Source organism: Dermacentor variabilis, chromosome 11, assembly GCF_050947875.1.
Source record: "Dermacentor variabilis isolate Ectoservices chromosome 11, ASM5094787v1, whole genome shotgun sequence".
NCBI lineage: Eukaryota > Metazoa > Arthropoda > Arachnida > Ixodida > Ixodidae > Dermacentor > Dermacentor variabilis.
The window spans coordinates 49,981,444-49,994,882 of NC_134578.1; the positions used below are offsets into that span (position 1 = coordinate 49,981,444).

The window sequence follows — 13,439 nt, forward strand, 5'->3', positions numbered from 1 at the left end:
TCGAGGGCAAGTGTATGTAGCCAAGGCTTCGGGAAATATTTTGCTTATTAATAAGGTTTTGGAATAGGCACCCGTCAGCAAGAGCCTCAGGGTGGTACATAAACATTTGTTGAAAGCAGTTGAAAGTTAGCGCCAGTAGTGGCGCCCTCTAGATAAACAGACGCAGGCGGCGCCTACGGACGCTATGTTTTCGCCAGTTTCGCCACTTTCGCTGGTTGCAGCACGTGACAGGTGTTTGGGTGTTCTGAGACATGCTGGGTCTGTCAGATGGAGCGGTAGCAGCGGCACTTTTTAAAGCACGCCGGGAGAAAACTCGTGCATGTGCGTTAAAACCGCTTATATCGCATCACTGGGCGAACCGGTCGAACGCAGTGTAGCCAGCGTAGCGTAGTTAACGTCGCAACCAATAAATGGAGTGCTCGAACGGTTACCGCTAGTTGAGATGCCTCGACGGCCACTTACTGCCGAGCAGCGCGAAGAGCGTAAGAAGCGTAAAGCTGCTGCAGCACGGCGTCGTTATGCTGCCAAGACTGGTGCTGAGCGGGAGCGGCGTTTGGAGCAGATGCGCCAAGCGACGAGTCGTTGGCGGTTGCAGGAACAGCTAGGAACGCCTGGATTGCTAACGTCGATTATGCGGGCAGAGAAACGCGAAAAGCGCCTGGCACAAGCGCGAGAAGCGGCCAGTATGCCGGCAGAAGAGTTCGAAAAGCATGTGGCACAAGGGCGAGAAGCGGCGAGGCGTCATGCGTCGAATAGGTCGGCAGAAGAGCGTGCACGTCTCTTGGCGCAGATAAAAGTTAGTAAGCAAGAACAGGTTCAGCGACGGACACAGCAGCGCGCGCCAATATCTACAGCGGCAGGCGACAGGTACTACTTACTGAAACACTTCCTAGCCGTACTGAAGTTCAACACGGTGCGCAGTGTCTGTACGTGATAGCCGTGCTGCGCCTAGGACGTGTCCCACGTTCATGCAGGTGTTTGTTGCCATCACAAAGTGCTTCAGGCAACATTGATGCTGACAGTGTTTTTTTTTTTTCTGGTGCTTTTCATTGTGCAGCAATATTGCATTGTGCTGATCCAAATGCCGAGCTCACATTTATTCTTTACACTTTCCACTTGCCGTGCGTGTTGTGCTTGCTCATTGGCTCTTACCTTCAGTGTGGCTTAGCACAGCAACAGTGAGTTCAGTGTTGGGAAGCAAATCCTATAGATAGTTTGCACAGACAGCATCGCGGCCGCCATCTTTAGGTACTAGCACGTCGACAAGGAGTGTAATCGAGAAATGTGACAGCATGACAGGACGATGGGTCCATCTTGTGTCGAACAGCAAAGCGATAACAGTAATAAACCGCTGAAAAACAGTCACGGTCAATAAGCAAAACAATGCGCACATGATACAATGCACACCCGCCATGTTTGGGTACTAGCACAGTGAGAGCTGCGTCCGTGACGTCACATGAAAACTATCTATACTGGCAGAGGACACCGATCAACGCAAGAAACGCCGTGCAGCTCCATAACGGTGTCATTATGTATGCTACTAACAGTGGAGTTGGCAATAGATGCTGAGAATTGAACATGCCTGCCTTCACTTGATTCCAGTAATGAGCATTCATATCATTAATGCTATATCTCATAACATTGATTCCAACTATGCATGGAATCTGCATAACATCCTCTAACCCACTCCGAGGACATATGGCAGGCCTTGATGCGATGCCCTTGTTAGGACTCAATAGGTGGCATCATAATGCTGCGCAACCTAAAGATCCCTAGAAAAAATAAAGAAGCACCATCTCCACCTTTTCCCTCTTTAAACGCACCATCTAGAGCGCCTACAAGGAAGCACCAACTGTGACTGTACTTTGCAGACGTAGTCCCCTTGTTGCTTCGGAACAACAGCACAAACTTGAGACAGAGGATGCAAGAGAACACAAGTGCTAAGTTTTAACAAATGTTTATCTGAAGCGGTACATACCCATATACATGCATGAATGACAGTGACCGCGCATGATCACAAAACTTTAAAATTATTACAAATTAATGTAGGTTCTTTTCCAGATAAATTTTACTGTTGTATGCCAAAATGATGAATTAAGAACTTGCCGTAATGCAACTTTTGTTGTTGTTGCGTCTCTCGAAATGCAGAGCGTCAATTTCATGCTCACATGGATTGTGAGCGTTTTTGTATTTCTTACCTCATATGAATTTGGAACCATCGCCAAACTTGCTCCATGACCAATTGGTGGGAAAAGATCGCATCTGTGATGTCATATTGCGTGATCAACAATGACATTCAGTGAGCTTCACGGCACATGCCACTAAAGAGACTATGAACATACTAAAAAGACCCCTCTAACACCTGTGGACAGCGCTGCAATTCAGTGTTCCTTTAGAGAAGTGTACAAATACACAAATAGAATTGCTACATTATGGGCAAATAGAATAGGCAAGGTAAAGGTGAATAGCTTAACGTATTAGTTAGGTTACGACTATGTCACTGTATGAACGGTCCAATTTTCTACGTGAAAGCACAGGAATGGTAGTGGAGCCAATACCAGCAGGCCTTTCAGAACTGGTTATTTTTCTAGATATTGACCATCAACATTGTCATCATTGGTCACAGCTGTGTCAGCTCATGTTGAACATGCAGAGGTAAAGGATGGGCGCACAGAAACAGCAGCAGTGTGGCACAACCCAGGCGTCTCGGGTCACACAGCAGCAAATAATGAAAGTTTTCCTAGCTACGGGATTGTGCCAGCAATGGAGCATTGTTTTCCAAGTTGTAGGTATTCTCTGGTGTTGTTCCCAGTAGAATTCCTATACATTTTCAAGACATTGGTTGTACACTTTAACTTGGGCAGGCATTCACAATGACCTATTCTTGGCACAATCCTCAAGTAGGCTTGAAGAGTATTTTGGAAACACATATTGCATTCCATGCTGCAGACTTTACAGACTTATTTACCATTGCTGACCTTTTGTACTACAAACATCTGTATGCAGCCACACACCTTCCCGCAAGCTTGAAGATGTCGCCATGCCAAGAAGGCACGTGGCAACTGACACAACTCAGTTTCAGCGGGCCCAACAAAATGAAGATGGCCAATTAACAACGAGAGAGCATGCCACAGCAGTTCTGAAAGCTTCAAGTGCTATAACGCGGCAGGCTCATTGCCATGACAAAGCCGGTGGACAGTCACCACAGGCATCAGACTTGGCAGAACACAAGAGCAGTCAAGGCCTTATGGACTTGGCCCCTGTACATGGGCACTTCAATCTTCGTGTACCAGTTACCTCTCAAATGGCAGCGAAAGTGAAGTTCAGTGAGAAACGCGGGTCACGCAAGCTTAACGTTTCTGTTGTGGAAGCAGCTTTACGACGTAGCGGCTTGACCAGGCCTCTCTCGGACTATGCTATCGTCTTTGTTCCAAATGCATCGATGGCCAACCCAGTTAAATTGGATGCCTCCGATGGCACTCCTGCTGTTTGCGTAAGTATTCATTGCTCTTCATGCTTCCAACAGCTTCGTCAGAACAGTTACTTGTGTAGCCACTGCACCCAAACCCACAATATATTCAGTTGCATGCGTGGATCAAGGTGACATAGAAGGAAAATTAGGCAAATGGCCAGAAAGTTGCCATACAATGCACGTGCACAGATCATGTAGACCGGCCAACACCGATTCACATGCAGCGATGAAGCAAGCAGCACAGCTGCCAAGCTTCCACGTAGATTTATTTTAAAGTACAGGACCAGTTTGATGTTACAATTCTTTTTACCTGGTTCTATTCCTTTGTCATGCACCACTAATGACCAGCAACTTGCAGTGATAGTGTAAGTGGAACCTTGGTCAAACAACTGACAAAGCATAAAATGGAAGTGTTAAGATAGACGTTACATTATCATCAGATTATTCCAGCCAGGCACACCGAGTAGGTGGAAAAAGGCAGGTGAAAAGTACATTGGGTGCTCAAGGCATCTTGGAATATTTACATAAGCTACCATATCAATTTGTTATACAATTTTGGCTGCATAAGTGAGTGAATATGTGCTGTCGGCAGATCTGCATGGCTTTTGGTCAGTGGCACACGCCACGGGTGTGTGGAAGTGAGAAATGGGAAACGAAGCATGTCGTCTTCTATAAACAACTATATTTACTTAAGTATGACTACATTGTCACAAGGCCCACCAATGCGAACTGCGGTGTTCCAATGTCCCATGACATCAATGCTTAGCTTGCTTACCTGCCTCAAGGCTGCCAGCGTTCACTACAGGTGTCTGTTTTAGGTACCTTAAACTCATATTAATATATTGGTGTTCTGAAAGTAATATAAAGGTAGGCATTATGTAATACATATGGCTTATTGTCATTGCCATACAGCAAATTTGAGTTGACAAAATATATATAAGGTTAAAACAAGTACCCAGGGGCCGTATTCTGAAACCAACCATTTCAACGATACTACCGCCTCGCCGACAGCATTGCTGTCAGGAACGCTGATGGGCTGGTTGAGCAAAATCACATGACTTAGTGCTCAACCAGCCAATCAGCCCATCCGATTTTGCTAAAACAGCCAATCAGCCTACGCTGATGGTGAAAGTGATAGCTTCAGAATACAGCCCCAGAATGTTGTTCAGTCAAAGAGAAGAAGTTTTGACATCCATCGTTGTAATACTGGATAGAGAGCTGTACTGGGGATGCCTAAGCACAAGATTTTCTTCTAGTATATCCATCATGGAACTCTATGGCCTAGATTTATGTGGAACACATTCCAGATTGAATGGTGTGCTCCCAATACCGCTGCATTTTGTCCTGGTTCAGAAGCACACTGGCAAAAATTAACATATTGTGTTTATACTATAACATTTTACAGCTGTAATTGTGTGTGTTAGTCCCAGTTGACTGAGAAAAACACCAGCAATAATCCCTGGCAGGAATCTAGTAGTTGGGAGCAGTACTGCTGCACTAAAACCATCCATCTCAGTGCTGCAATTTTGCAGACATCACTCTGATCAGCTCTTTGTCAGCAGAGTATGAATGAGAAACGCTGGAAAGGCACATTTCATTATGCACCACCTGCATCAAGGCACGTTAAAAAATTTTCTTCGAAAATATTAGCGATGCCCTTTAATATGGGACCTATTTCTTGCCTTTCTTAAATCTTGTTGTAGTGTGCCCTTATTGGATTGGATAAAAGATAAGCTGAACAAGTGCTGGGAGCTATTAATAGCTGTAGGTTAAAGTGCATTTTCTTTAATACACACTAGATATTTCATTCACAACTGAGCGCTCAATTACATGCTCTTTCTTCTTGGTTTCATTTATTAAGCTCTGAAAGTCCTTTGTAATATGCGTTTTGCTTGCACCACTACGACTCTTGGCTGCTCTCCATTAGAGGGTGTGTACCAGGACCTGTGAAGCTGTCACCGTCCTGAGAGTGCAAGGCATGGCTACATGCCAGGTTCTTCGCACGAGATTCCGCATGCTGGTTCAAACCTAATTAAGAACTTGTGAATCTCTTCTACAACGCACACAGTATGTGTTTATTTGTGAACCAAATTCATTTTTGAGAACACATGCCTACGTTTGCATACCCGACAGCTTGTATTTGTGCAGGCACAATTAGCACCTTTAACTGTTAGTATTCAAGAAATCATTCCGTTTATAGGTCTAGGTTGTCACTCAAAATTTAATTTGCCGACATTTTTCCCAGTAACACTAATTTGCTGCCCCCAACATATTTGAATGTCCTTTTGCAAGACTATTTGGCCCATTTTCCAGTAAATGTAATAGCGACTGATGCTTCCTCATGTGAAGAGAAGGCGAATGTGGGAATCTACTCACCAACCCTCGATTGGTTTTATTCACTTTGCTTGCCCGAATATACATGAACTTTTCAGGCCGAACACCTGGCAATAATTCTTGCTTTGTGAAAGTTACCCTTTTATGCTACATTTATTGTCACAGATCCTCCTTCTGTATGCAACATGCTTATTGCATCTACAAATCTGGCAGCTTTGAACATATTTTATCCATTAGCTCCGCTCCACTCAAGTATATTGTTTCATTTAGTATGTGTACCAGGCCACCAAGACATTCATCTTAGTGTAGTAGCCGATTCTCTCGCACGAGATTTTTTAAATGGTCTGTCGATATCTGTGCTGCTGGCAACTGCGCATATCACTGCAGCTAGATAAGGGCAGTTTTCCTTGACCAAAGACAGAAAAAGCCTCTCCTTAGAAAAATTTATGGACTGTATGCGTCTAAATTATTCTTGGAACCGACAGTGGTGTCCTAACTGACAATTCGAAGTCTCATTTACAAAGCTGCATTGTCGTATTCGACCACTTAATTTTTAATTGCACAAATGTGGTCTGGCAGTATCCCCTTCATGCTACCTCTGCAATGAGCCGGAATCCGTCGATCACTTTTTACTATTGTGTTGGTGGTTTTCTACTCGAAGAAAATGATGTTCGGAAACTGGACTGGAAAACTTTATTATGGTCCTGCATGACGTGCCTAGCACATAGCGAGCGTCTTCCGCGTAGGGACCGACAGGGAGTACCTGGCGGCCACTTCGTGGGCCTGCTGGACGATACATTGCTGGTCGGCGAGTAGTGAGCTTCTGAGGGACTTCTCCCGCTTGTCTGAGGTAGTTGGGAAGAGCGTTTCTACACTCCCAGAGAATGTGTGTGAGTGTTGTCATGTCTCCGTATGAGGGGCACGTGTCGCTGGAGTACGCGTCGGGATAGAAAATGTGTAATTTGGCGGGGTTTGGGTACATGTGCATCTGTAGTAAGCGTAGTGTTATCGCCTGCGGCCTAAGTTCGGGGTGTAGTGGCGGAAAGATGTGACGCCCCAGTTAGAACTGTTTTGTAATTTCACTGTACGTAATGAACACATCCCAATTGTCCTCTAGCTCGACAAGATGGGGTTGCCCGGGGGCGGCGCAGTCAGTAAGCGCACACGCTGCGTTGTGGGCGATCTCGTTGAGGTTGGGCAGGGAACCAGATCACAGTGTGGTGCTTGAGGGTGCTTGGATCCGCACTACAGAGGATGCGTAACACCTGGTCGGACATGCCGCCAAGTTCGAAGGCTTTGATGGCCAGTCTGGAGTCACTGCAGATCACTTCCTGTTTGCCATCGAGCACGGCCAGAGCTATGGCTACTTGTTTTACTACCTCGGGGTCTCAGGTGAGGATTATGGCGGAGTTGAGGGTCCGCTGCGTGGGCCCTCAGCTTTGTAATTTAGGGCTGCCTTTAAACAGTATTGTTCTACTTTCGCTTGAATCATCGGTATTAGGATGATGTTTGCTGAGCCATGTATAATTAGCCCTGTGACACAGAAAGATTACCATATTAATATTTCCCATTTTCCATGATTGAGCAATTCCTCCTTCGATAGATTATCAAATCAGAAAGTTCAAATCGCAAAAACATGAACTCACAGTAATTAGGTTATTATTATGGTGGGAGAGGAGGAGGCGAGAGGAAAAGGGTATATAAGAGAGGGCATGCCCATCGCACCATAGATCAGACTTCGTGCCATGTACGCTGAACGGTTAGGACGTCCCAGTGCGCTCGCCGGTAAACTCCAGCCTGTACCCGCTCGGAAAACAGCGGACTCCGAACGGCTAGAACGTCAGCGCGCACTCGCCTGGGAACGCCAGTGCCGTCGAAGAGCGACTAATCCCTCGCTTCGCGCTAACGGAACAGCAGCGAAATGCCTGTGGAGAGAAGCGAACCCCGAGAATCAGAAGAAAGAAGCGGAAGCTCTACGCCAGCGTAGAACTGCAAATTCCGAACTTGGGAACAGCGGAGGCACAGAGCAGCCAATCCCGAACTTCGAAATAAATAATAGTGTGAGCTACACTGGCCGAGGTTGCCCAGTTTCGTGTGGCTCCTGGAGAGCCGTGCTGCGCATGCGTGAGCAGTGACGTCACGGCGCACAGCTGGCGTGCAGGCCTCGCCTGTCTGCGCATTCCAGAGGAGTGACATCATAGCCGCGGCAGACGCACTGGTGCAGGGGGGTGCCCAGCTGTGCGCCTCCGTTGCGCAGTTGACGCTGCGCCAGAGCCGCGTGATAGCGCCTCTCATTTTGTGCAAATGCGCAGAGGTATCAGTGGGGGCAGTGCCTCTGTGGGGGTATACATATAGCGGGGCGTTTGCCAGTGTGGTATAGCCATGGAGAAGGAGAGCGAACTTGCTGCTCAGCAGTGCAGAAGAGAGGAGAAGCTTAACTCATCGTATCCCGAAGTAGCTGCCTGGCAATTAGCGGTTGAGCGTGGGAAGAACGAACATAAAAAAGGCTAAACGTGCTGCGGAGACACCGGAGCAAAGGGAGGAATGTCTAGCAAAGCGGTGTCGCCTGGAGGCTGAGCCACATGCCCGACCATCTCAGCAGCAGCAACAACAAGATGCCGTCGATGATGTCAAGGCTTGCCAATTGACTCACTATACAGTTAACCTTAGCCCACGCAACTTATATCCTGGCATAGCCAAGCTAAGCCACTGCTAATTTTTTGTAGCGTAAAGCTACACTACGCGGGTTGGAGCCGAGCTTCGCGTGTTCCTGCGCCTGCCATACTGCGCATGCGCGAGAGCCGCGTGACGTCACGAGAGGCGCAGCTGCGTTGCCTCGCCGCCGCCGACTGCGGCGCATTCCAGAGGTGTGACGTCGCAGTCTCCGCAGACGCGCCGGTGCTGTGTGCGCCCGCTATTGGCCCGCTGCTGCATTTACGACTGCGGCGCCGCGCAGCACTGCGCATGCGCGAGGAGGGCGCAGCGTGCGTATAAATGCGCGGGAGAGACGGTTGATGCAGCGCGCTCGACATGGAAGTTAAGGAGAGTCGAGCCGCTGCCAGTAGGCGCAAAAGACTGGAAAACCTAAATTCTTCGGACCCCGAGGTTGTCGCTTGGCAGTTGGCCGTCGAGCGTCGAAAGAACGAGCGTGCCAAGGCAAAACGTGCGGCCGAGACACCGGAGCAACGCGAAGAACGCCTAGCGAAAAGACGTTGCCGAGAAGCTCAACGCCGTGCTATGGCCTCCCAACAACAGCGGCAGGATCAAGACAGGATCAAGATCAACAGACGATCCCAAGACTCGTCGGTGCACCGTACCTTTACGCTACGTATATCCTGGCATAGCTGGGCTAGGCCATTGCCAGTTTTTTAATCGCGTTACTCCACCTGTCTGTGCAAGGCTGACTACCTCATTATGCAATATTTTGTTTCATTTATCGTTATTATCGGTTTCTTTCTCATCTGCGATTACTCATTTATTTTCCCTTGTTTTTTCATCATCCGGTTCGTGGCGTGTCGCTCACTGTGGGTTTGTGCCATCATCATCATCATCATAAGGCGCGTTCGAACGAATTCGAAGCACGTAGTGTTCGATGGCGTTCGCCGCATGCGTTTCCCTGGAAGGATAGGGCTGCAGTTGCTGGGAAGCGGCAACTGCAGCATACGAAGCAGAGAGTGACATCACCGCACTTTAACGCATTAAACGAAATACGTGTCTAGCAACTGAATTCATTCGTGTTGTGACAGCGCCATGGGAAGGCCGCGCATAGTTAGGACTCCCGAGGAGCAGCGTGCGCGCGATGAGCGGCGACGCGAACAGCAACGTCAGTACGCACGACGGCGTCGGGCCAAGGCCAGGCAGGAGGCAGCGGTTCCTGCCCAAAGCAAGCGACGCACATTTAGGACGCCTGAAGAGAGGCGCGAATACCGTGAGCAGCGACGGGAGCAGCAGCGCCTATACGCGCAGCGGCGCCGGGCCCGGGCTCGGCAGGACCCCGTGTTTCGCGCCCAGGAGGCTGAGCGCAAGCGCCGGGCGTGGCAACACAACGCGGAACATCGTGAAGCGGCAAACGCAGCCAAGCGACGCAGATACCGCGAAAACAAACTTGAACGCATTGGTCTGTCGAGTCAGGTGAAACAGCCTCCGCCGGCCGACCACCACGCAGCGTGGATTGAAGCTAATTTTTTTTTCTTTTTTACTTATACGGATTTTTCTCTCGTCTGTCCAGAACAAGAGGAAGCAACCTGGTCGCTGCAGCAGGCGTGGAAATGTGTCTGTCGAGTCTGCGAAAGCCGTGCAGACGGAGGCCACAGGGTGTTTCCCCGGCCGTGTGGACGTTGCAGTTGGGACATCGAGAATAGTCGACAGGGATGTGTGCAAGTCAACCCAGACATCGCTTGCTGCTGAGAAAGTGCACGTGTGGACACAAACTGTGGACCTTGATGCCCAGGACAGTGGCCCCCATGTGCGAAAGATTTCAGGTAAATGCTAACATTTTGCGGGATGGTTAAACTCTGCAAGTAAGCAGGTGGAACTGGTTTGATGAAACCCTGGTCACTGGCTTTTGGTTGGGGTTGAAAATTCGCTTCACCATTACCATAATTACCACGTTTACCTGTGGTTAGCATTACCAAAGCTCATTGTGATGATGGACAATATTGTGGGTACTGCTGCACACCAGTGTGTCGGCGCAACTTAACCACGGTAGGAATGATGGAAGCTAAGGGAAGGCCATGAGTGTGTGGGACCATTAGATTAATTGGCACTAGCCTCTCGTAAAATGCATGATCCAAGTTTTTTTGTCAACAAAGGTCTATAAACTGATTTACCCTTGAATGAATATGAGGCACCATTTATACCTTTCGAAGTTTTTTCCAGGCTTAAAGGGACGCTATAAGAAGAAAGTTAATTTGAGCTGTATCAGCAAGTTGCCATTCTCCAGTACCAAAAAACCCCCGCTCTTATCGGTAGAGCGGCCTGTAAGCTAGCGAAAACACAAAAAAGAACAGGTGCCGACACCGCCTTGATGATGTCAAACCAGCTCGTGGATTTTGACAGCCTCTGCTCAGACCTAGGCCATTTTTTATCAGTAAAGATTTACTACGTTGGAATTCTAAAAGTGCCAAAGGCTGAACTTGCCAAGTTTCGAGAACATAGTTGCTGGGCCGTAACGACCCATAAACAAAAAACAAAAGTGCTTCAAAATTCCTGACATCACAGTGACTTGCTGGTGTTGGGGTTTTGGCGCGAAAAAAGAAAGAAGTTTGATCTCCATGTTCTCTTCTAATAAATATACATTTATTCATTCATTTATATACTCACGATTCCTTACAGGCCCATTGAAGGGTGTTTGGTAAGGGGGGCAACATATTATTCAGAGCAGAAAAAAAAGTTAACACCCAATGCAAAGGTAGGTAGCATTTGTAGTACATACAAACATTAGAAACAGAGTTATAATACACAAACATTCTTGTACTGTATTAGGGGTACAGGGCATTATTGTGGAATGTTTCACAGTTCAACATGGATGCTATGTGGTCTGAAAGATCATTCCAATGTGCAATAGCTTGTGGCGATGCAGATGAGTTAAATGTTTGCATTTCACCGTGTATGTGCATGAAACTGAGCATATTGTGGAGATGTCACAATGTACATTCTTTTGGATGAAGCAGTAGAGTGTCGTCACTCCCTAATGCGAAAGTTGAGCGCAGCTCTGTCGCTATATATATTGGCTGGCACGGGCAATCTCTTATGTGGCACACTGCAAATGGAGCGAAGTATGGCGCGACTGCCTCGCTAATCGGGAAATCGTGAGAGACAATGCATGGGTGACAAGGGGGTGCAATTCACAGCAGCATGAATATTATTTTTCTTCCGGATTTTGGCATTTCACATTTTCTTCTCTATCGCATTCACAAATCGAAGTGTTGGTGTCTCATGAATATTGGTCCCTCATGAATATTGGTCCCTCACTTTGTTTTTTGTATCGGCAGATATTACAGTATCGAGTTTAGGAGTGAATAAATTTTGAGAAAATCCCTTCGTAAGGTAATGCTCGAAATGTTTTGCTCTTTTTCAGAACTGTCTAGCCCACAGAAGTTTGAAGAGAGCTTATGACAAACAAGATATATTTGTGCCAGAGCCAGTTATGTGCAACTGAAGCTAGTCCTCAAGAACAAATTCCCCTGAAGCCATTTATTTGATATGTGCAAGCCGTTGCAATGACCTTACCTTCAGAAACACGATGCTGGAGGAGTTTCCAGAGGAGGCCATGGCTACCTGGTTTATTGCGCTCGTGTTTCACTTCTACATTAATGGCAAGTCGAGCTAGGCAATTAAATATCACCTCGCTAAGATGCATCAAACCGATGACCTGTTCATGTGATAATGCTGCTGCCACCTGGCCTTCGGTTATTGCATTACGCCAAGGCTGACCAGCCACAGTGAAGATGTCAGATCTTGAGTCAAGTTAGCCGACCCAGGATTGGCTTCTTTTTTGCATGTGCATGGCTTGAAAGCACTGGAATGGTAGGCAAACATTTGTCCTTACGCTCCAGCTTTTCCTTTAGCCAGGAGTTTCTCAGAATGCGACATTTCATGAAATTGGGCTCATTAATACTCATGCTTCTAGCAGTTTAATTTCTTCTGACAAAAACTGCACATGTTCATTTTGTGTGTGTGTGTGTGTGTGTGTGTGTGTGTGTGTGTGTGTGTGTTCCGGTTCACAAGTCTTGCAAGACCCGGTACCTCAAAAAGTCGAAATTTTTTTTTCTGCATTTACTATTTATATGTTAGGATTCATTCATGGACATTCCTCTGAAGTGCTTGATGTTTAAGGTTGTCTTTCGAGTGTGCGTCTCCTTAATAAATTTTTCACTGGCAAGAGTGGACTGTTTACTGTGCTTGTTTACTCATTCTGTAAGGAGTGCATGTAATTTATTTAGGAACAACTTCTGAGCACTGTGGTTGTTTTTATTCTGTGGATTTATAGTGCCATGTGTATATATATTTATGCAGTGTTAATAAACTTGAAGCCATTTCTAGTGCAATGAAATAAAATTGTGCTGACTTGGAATGCGTGCATTTTTTTCCCTATACAGTACCTCTCCATTTATTGCAGCCCTGTCTAGGTACAGGATCGCCTGTAGTGCACGTTCGCTGACCCAAATTGGGTGACATTGCTTACTGCACTGAGGGACAGACATGAGGTAATGAACATCAGTTTGCAGACAATATGCTCTCTCTGCCGATTCTGTCATTTTCCTTATGTGCACTCTTTGTACAATAAGCTACTAGTCCTAGCCAACTTGTCAAGAAAAATTATCTTCTACGTCCATGTGTCAGTAAACCAAATGCAGCAGTCCCTGGAATCCAACACCTGAATGGAATTGACACTGTGCATAATTTGTGCATTTTCTTTTAAGCGAAACACTGCTTGGATAATTGTGATTTCACCCTCCCCTTGTATGTTTATCTTTATCGCAAGCTTCTTTTTGAGGCACAGAGAGCAGCGCAGTACGAAAGGCTTGCACAGAGTTTGACAGGGAGACGAATCTTGGATGACATTGGAATAACCTACGAAGCACAGCACGGAGTGCGGAGGAACATCCCAAGGAAAATAGGGGAACATCTA

The 13,439-nt window shown here is 46.9% G+C and overlaps 1 protein-coding gene across 3 annotated transcripts; it reads left to right on the forward strand.

The window, feature by feature from the left end:
* The first annotated feature begins 39 nt into the window (after positions 1–39).
* Positions 40–12,881, forward strand: LOC142564151 (uncharacterized). Of its 3 annotated transcripts, XM_075675021.1 has the most exons (4): positions 40–867; positions 3,007–3,493; positions 10,035–10,287; positions 11,886–12,881. In XM_075675021.1, exons 1-4 carry the CDS (start codon positions 443–445, stop codon positions 11,921–11,923), a joined length of 1,203 nt encoding a protein of 400 aa, XP_075531136.1. In that variant the 5' UTR covers positions 40–442; the 3' UTR covers positions 11,924–12,881. The 3 variants fall into 3 exon arrangements, with proteins under 3 accessions (XP_075531136.1, XP_075531138.1, XP_075531137.1); XM_075675023.1 differs by lacking the exons at positions 40–867; positions 3,007–3,493 and adding an exon at positions 8,782–9,112; XM_075675022.1 differs by lacking the exons at positions 40–867; positions 3,007–3,493 and adding an exon at positions 9,149–9,937.
* The last annotated feature ends 558 nt before the right edge of the window (positions 12,882–13,439 follow it).

Excerpts from the sequence above, each read along its gene's own strand:
- LOC142564151 (XM_075675021.1), top strand. The coding sequence starts at position 443 with ATGCCTCGACGGCCACTTACTGCCGAGCAGCGCGAAGAGCGTAAGAAG. Across the intron at positions 3,494-10,034 it reads ATGGCACTCCTGCTGTTTGC|AACAAGAGGAAGCAACCTGG; the intron begins GTAAGTATTCAT and ends TCGTCTGTCCAG. Across the intron at positions 10,288-11,885 it reads CCATGTGCGAAAGATTTCAG|AACTGTCTAGCCCACAGAAG; the intron begins GTAAATGCTAAC and ends GCTCTTTTTCAG.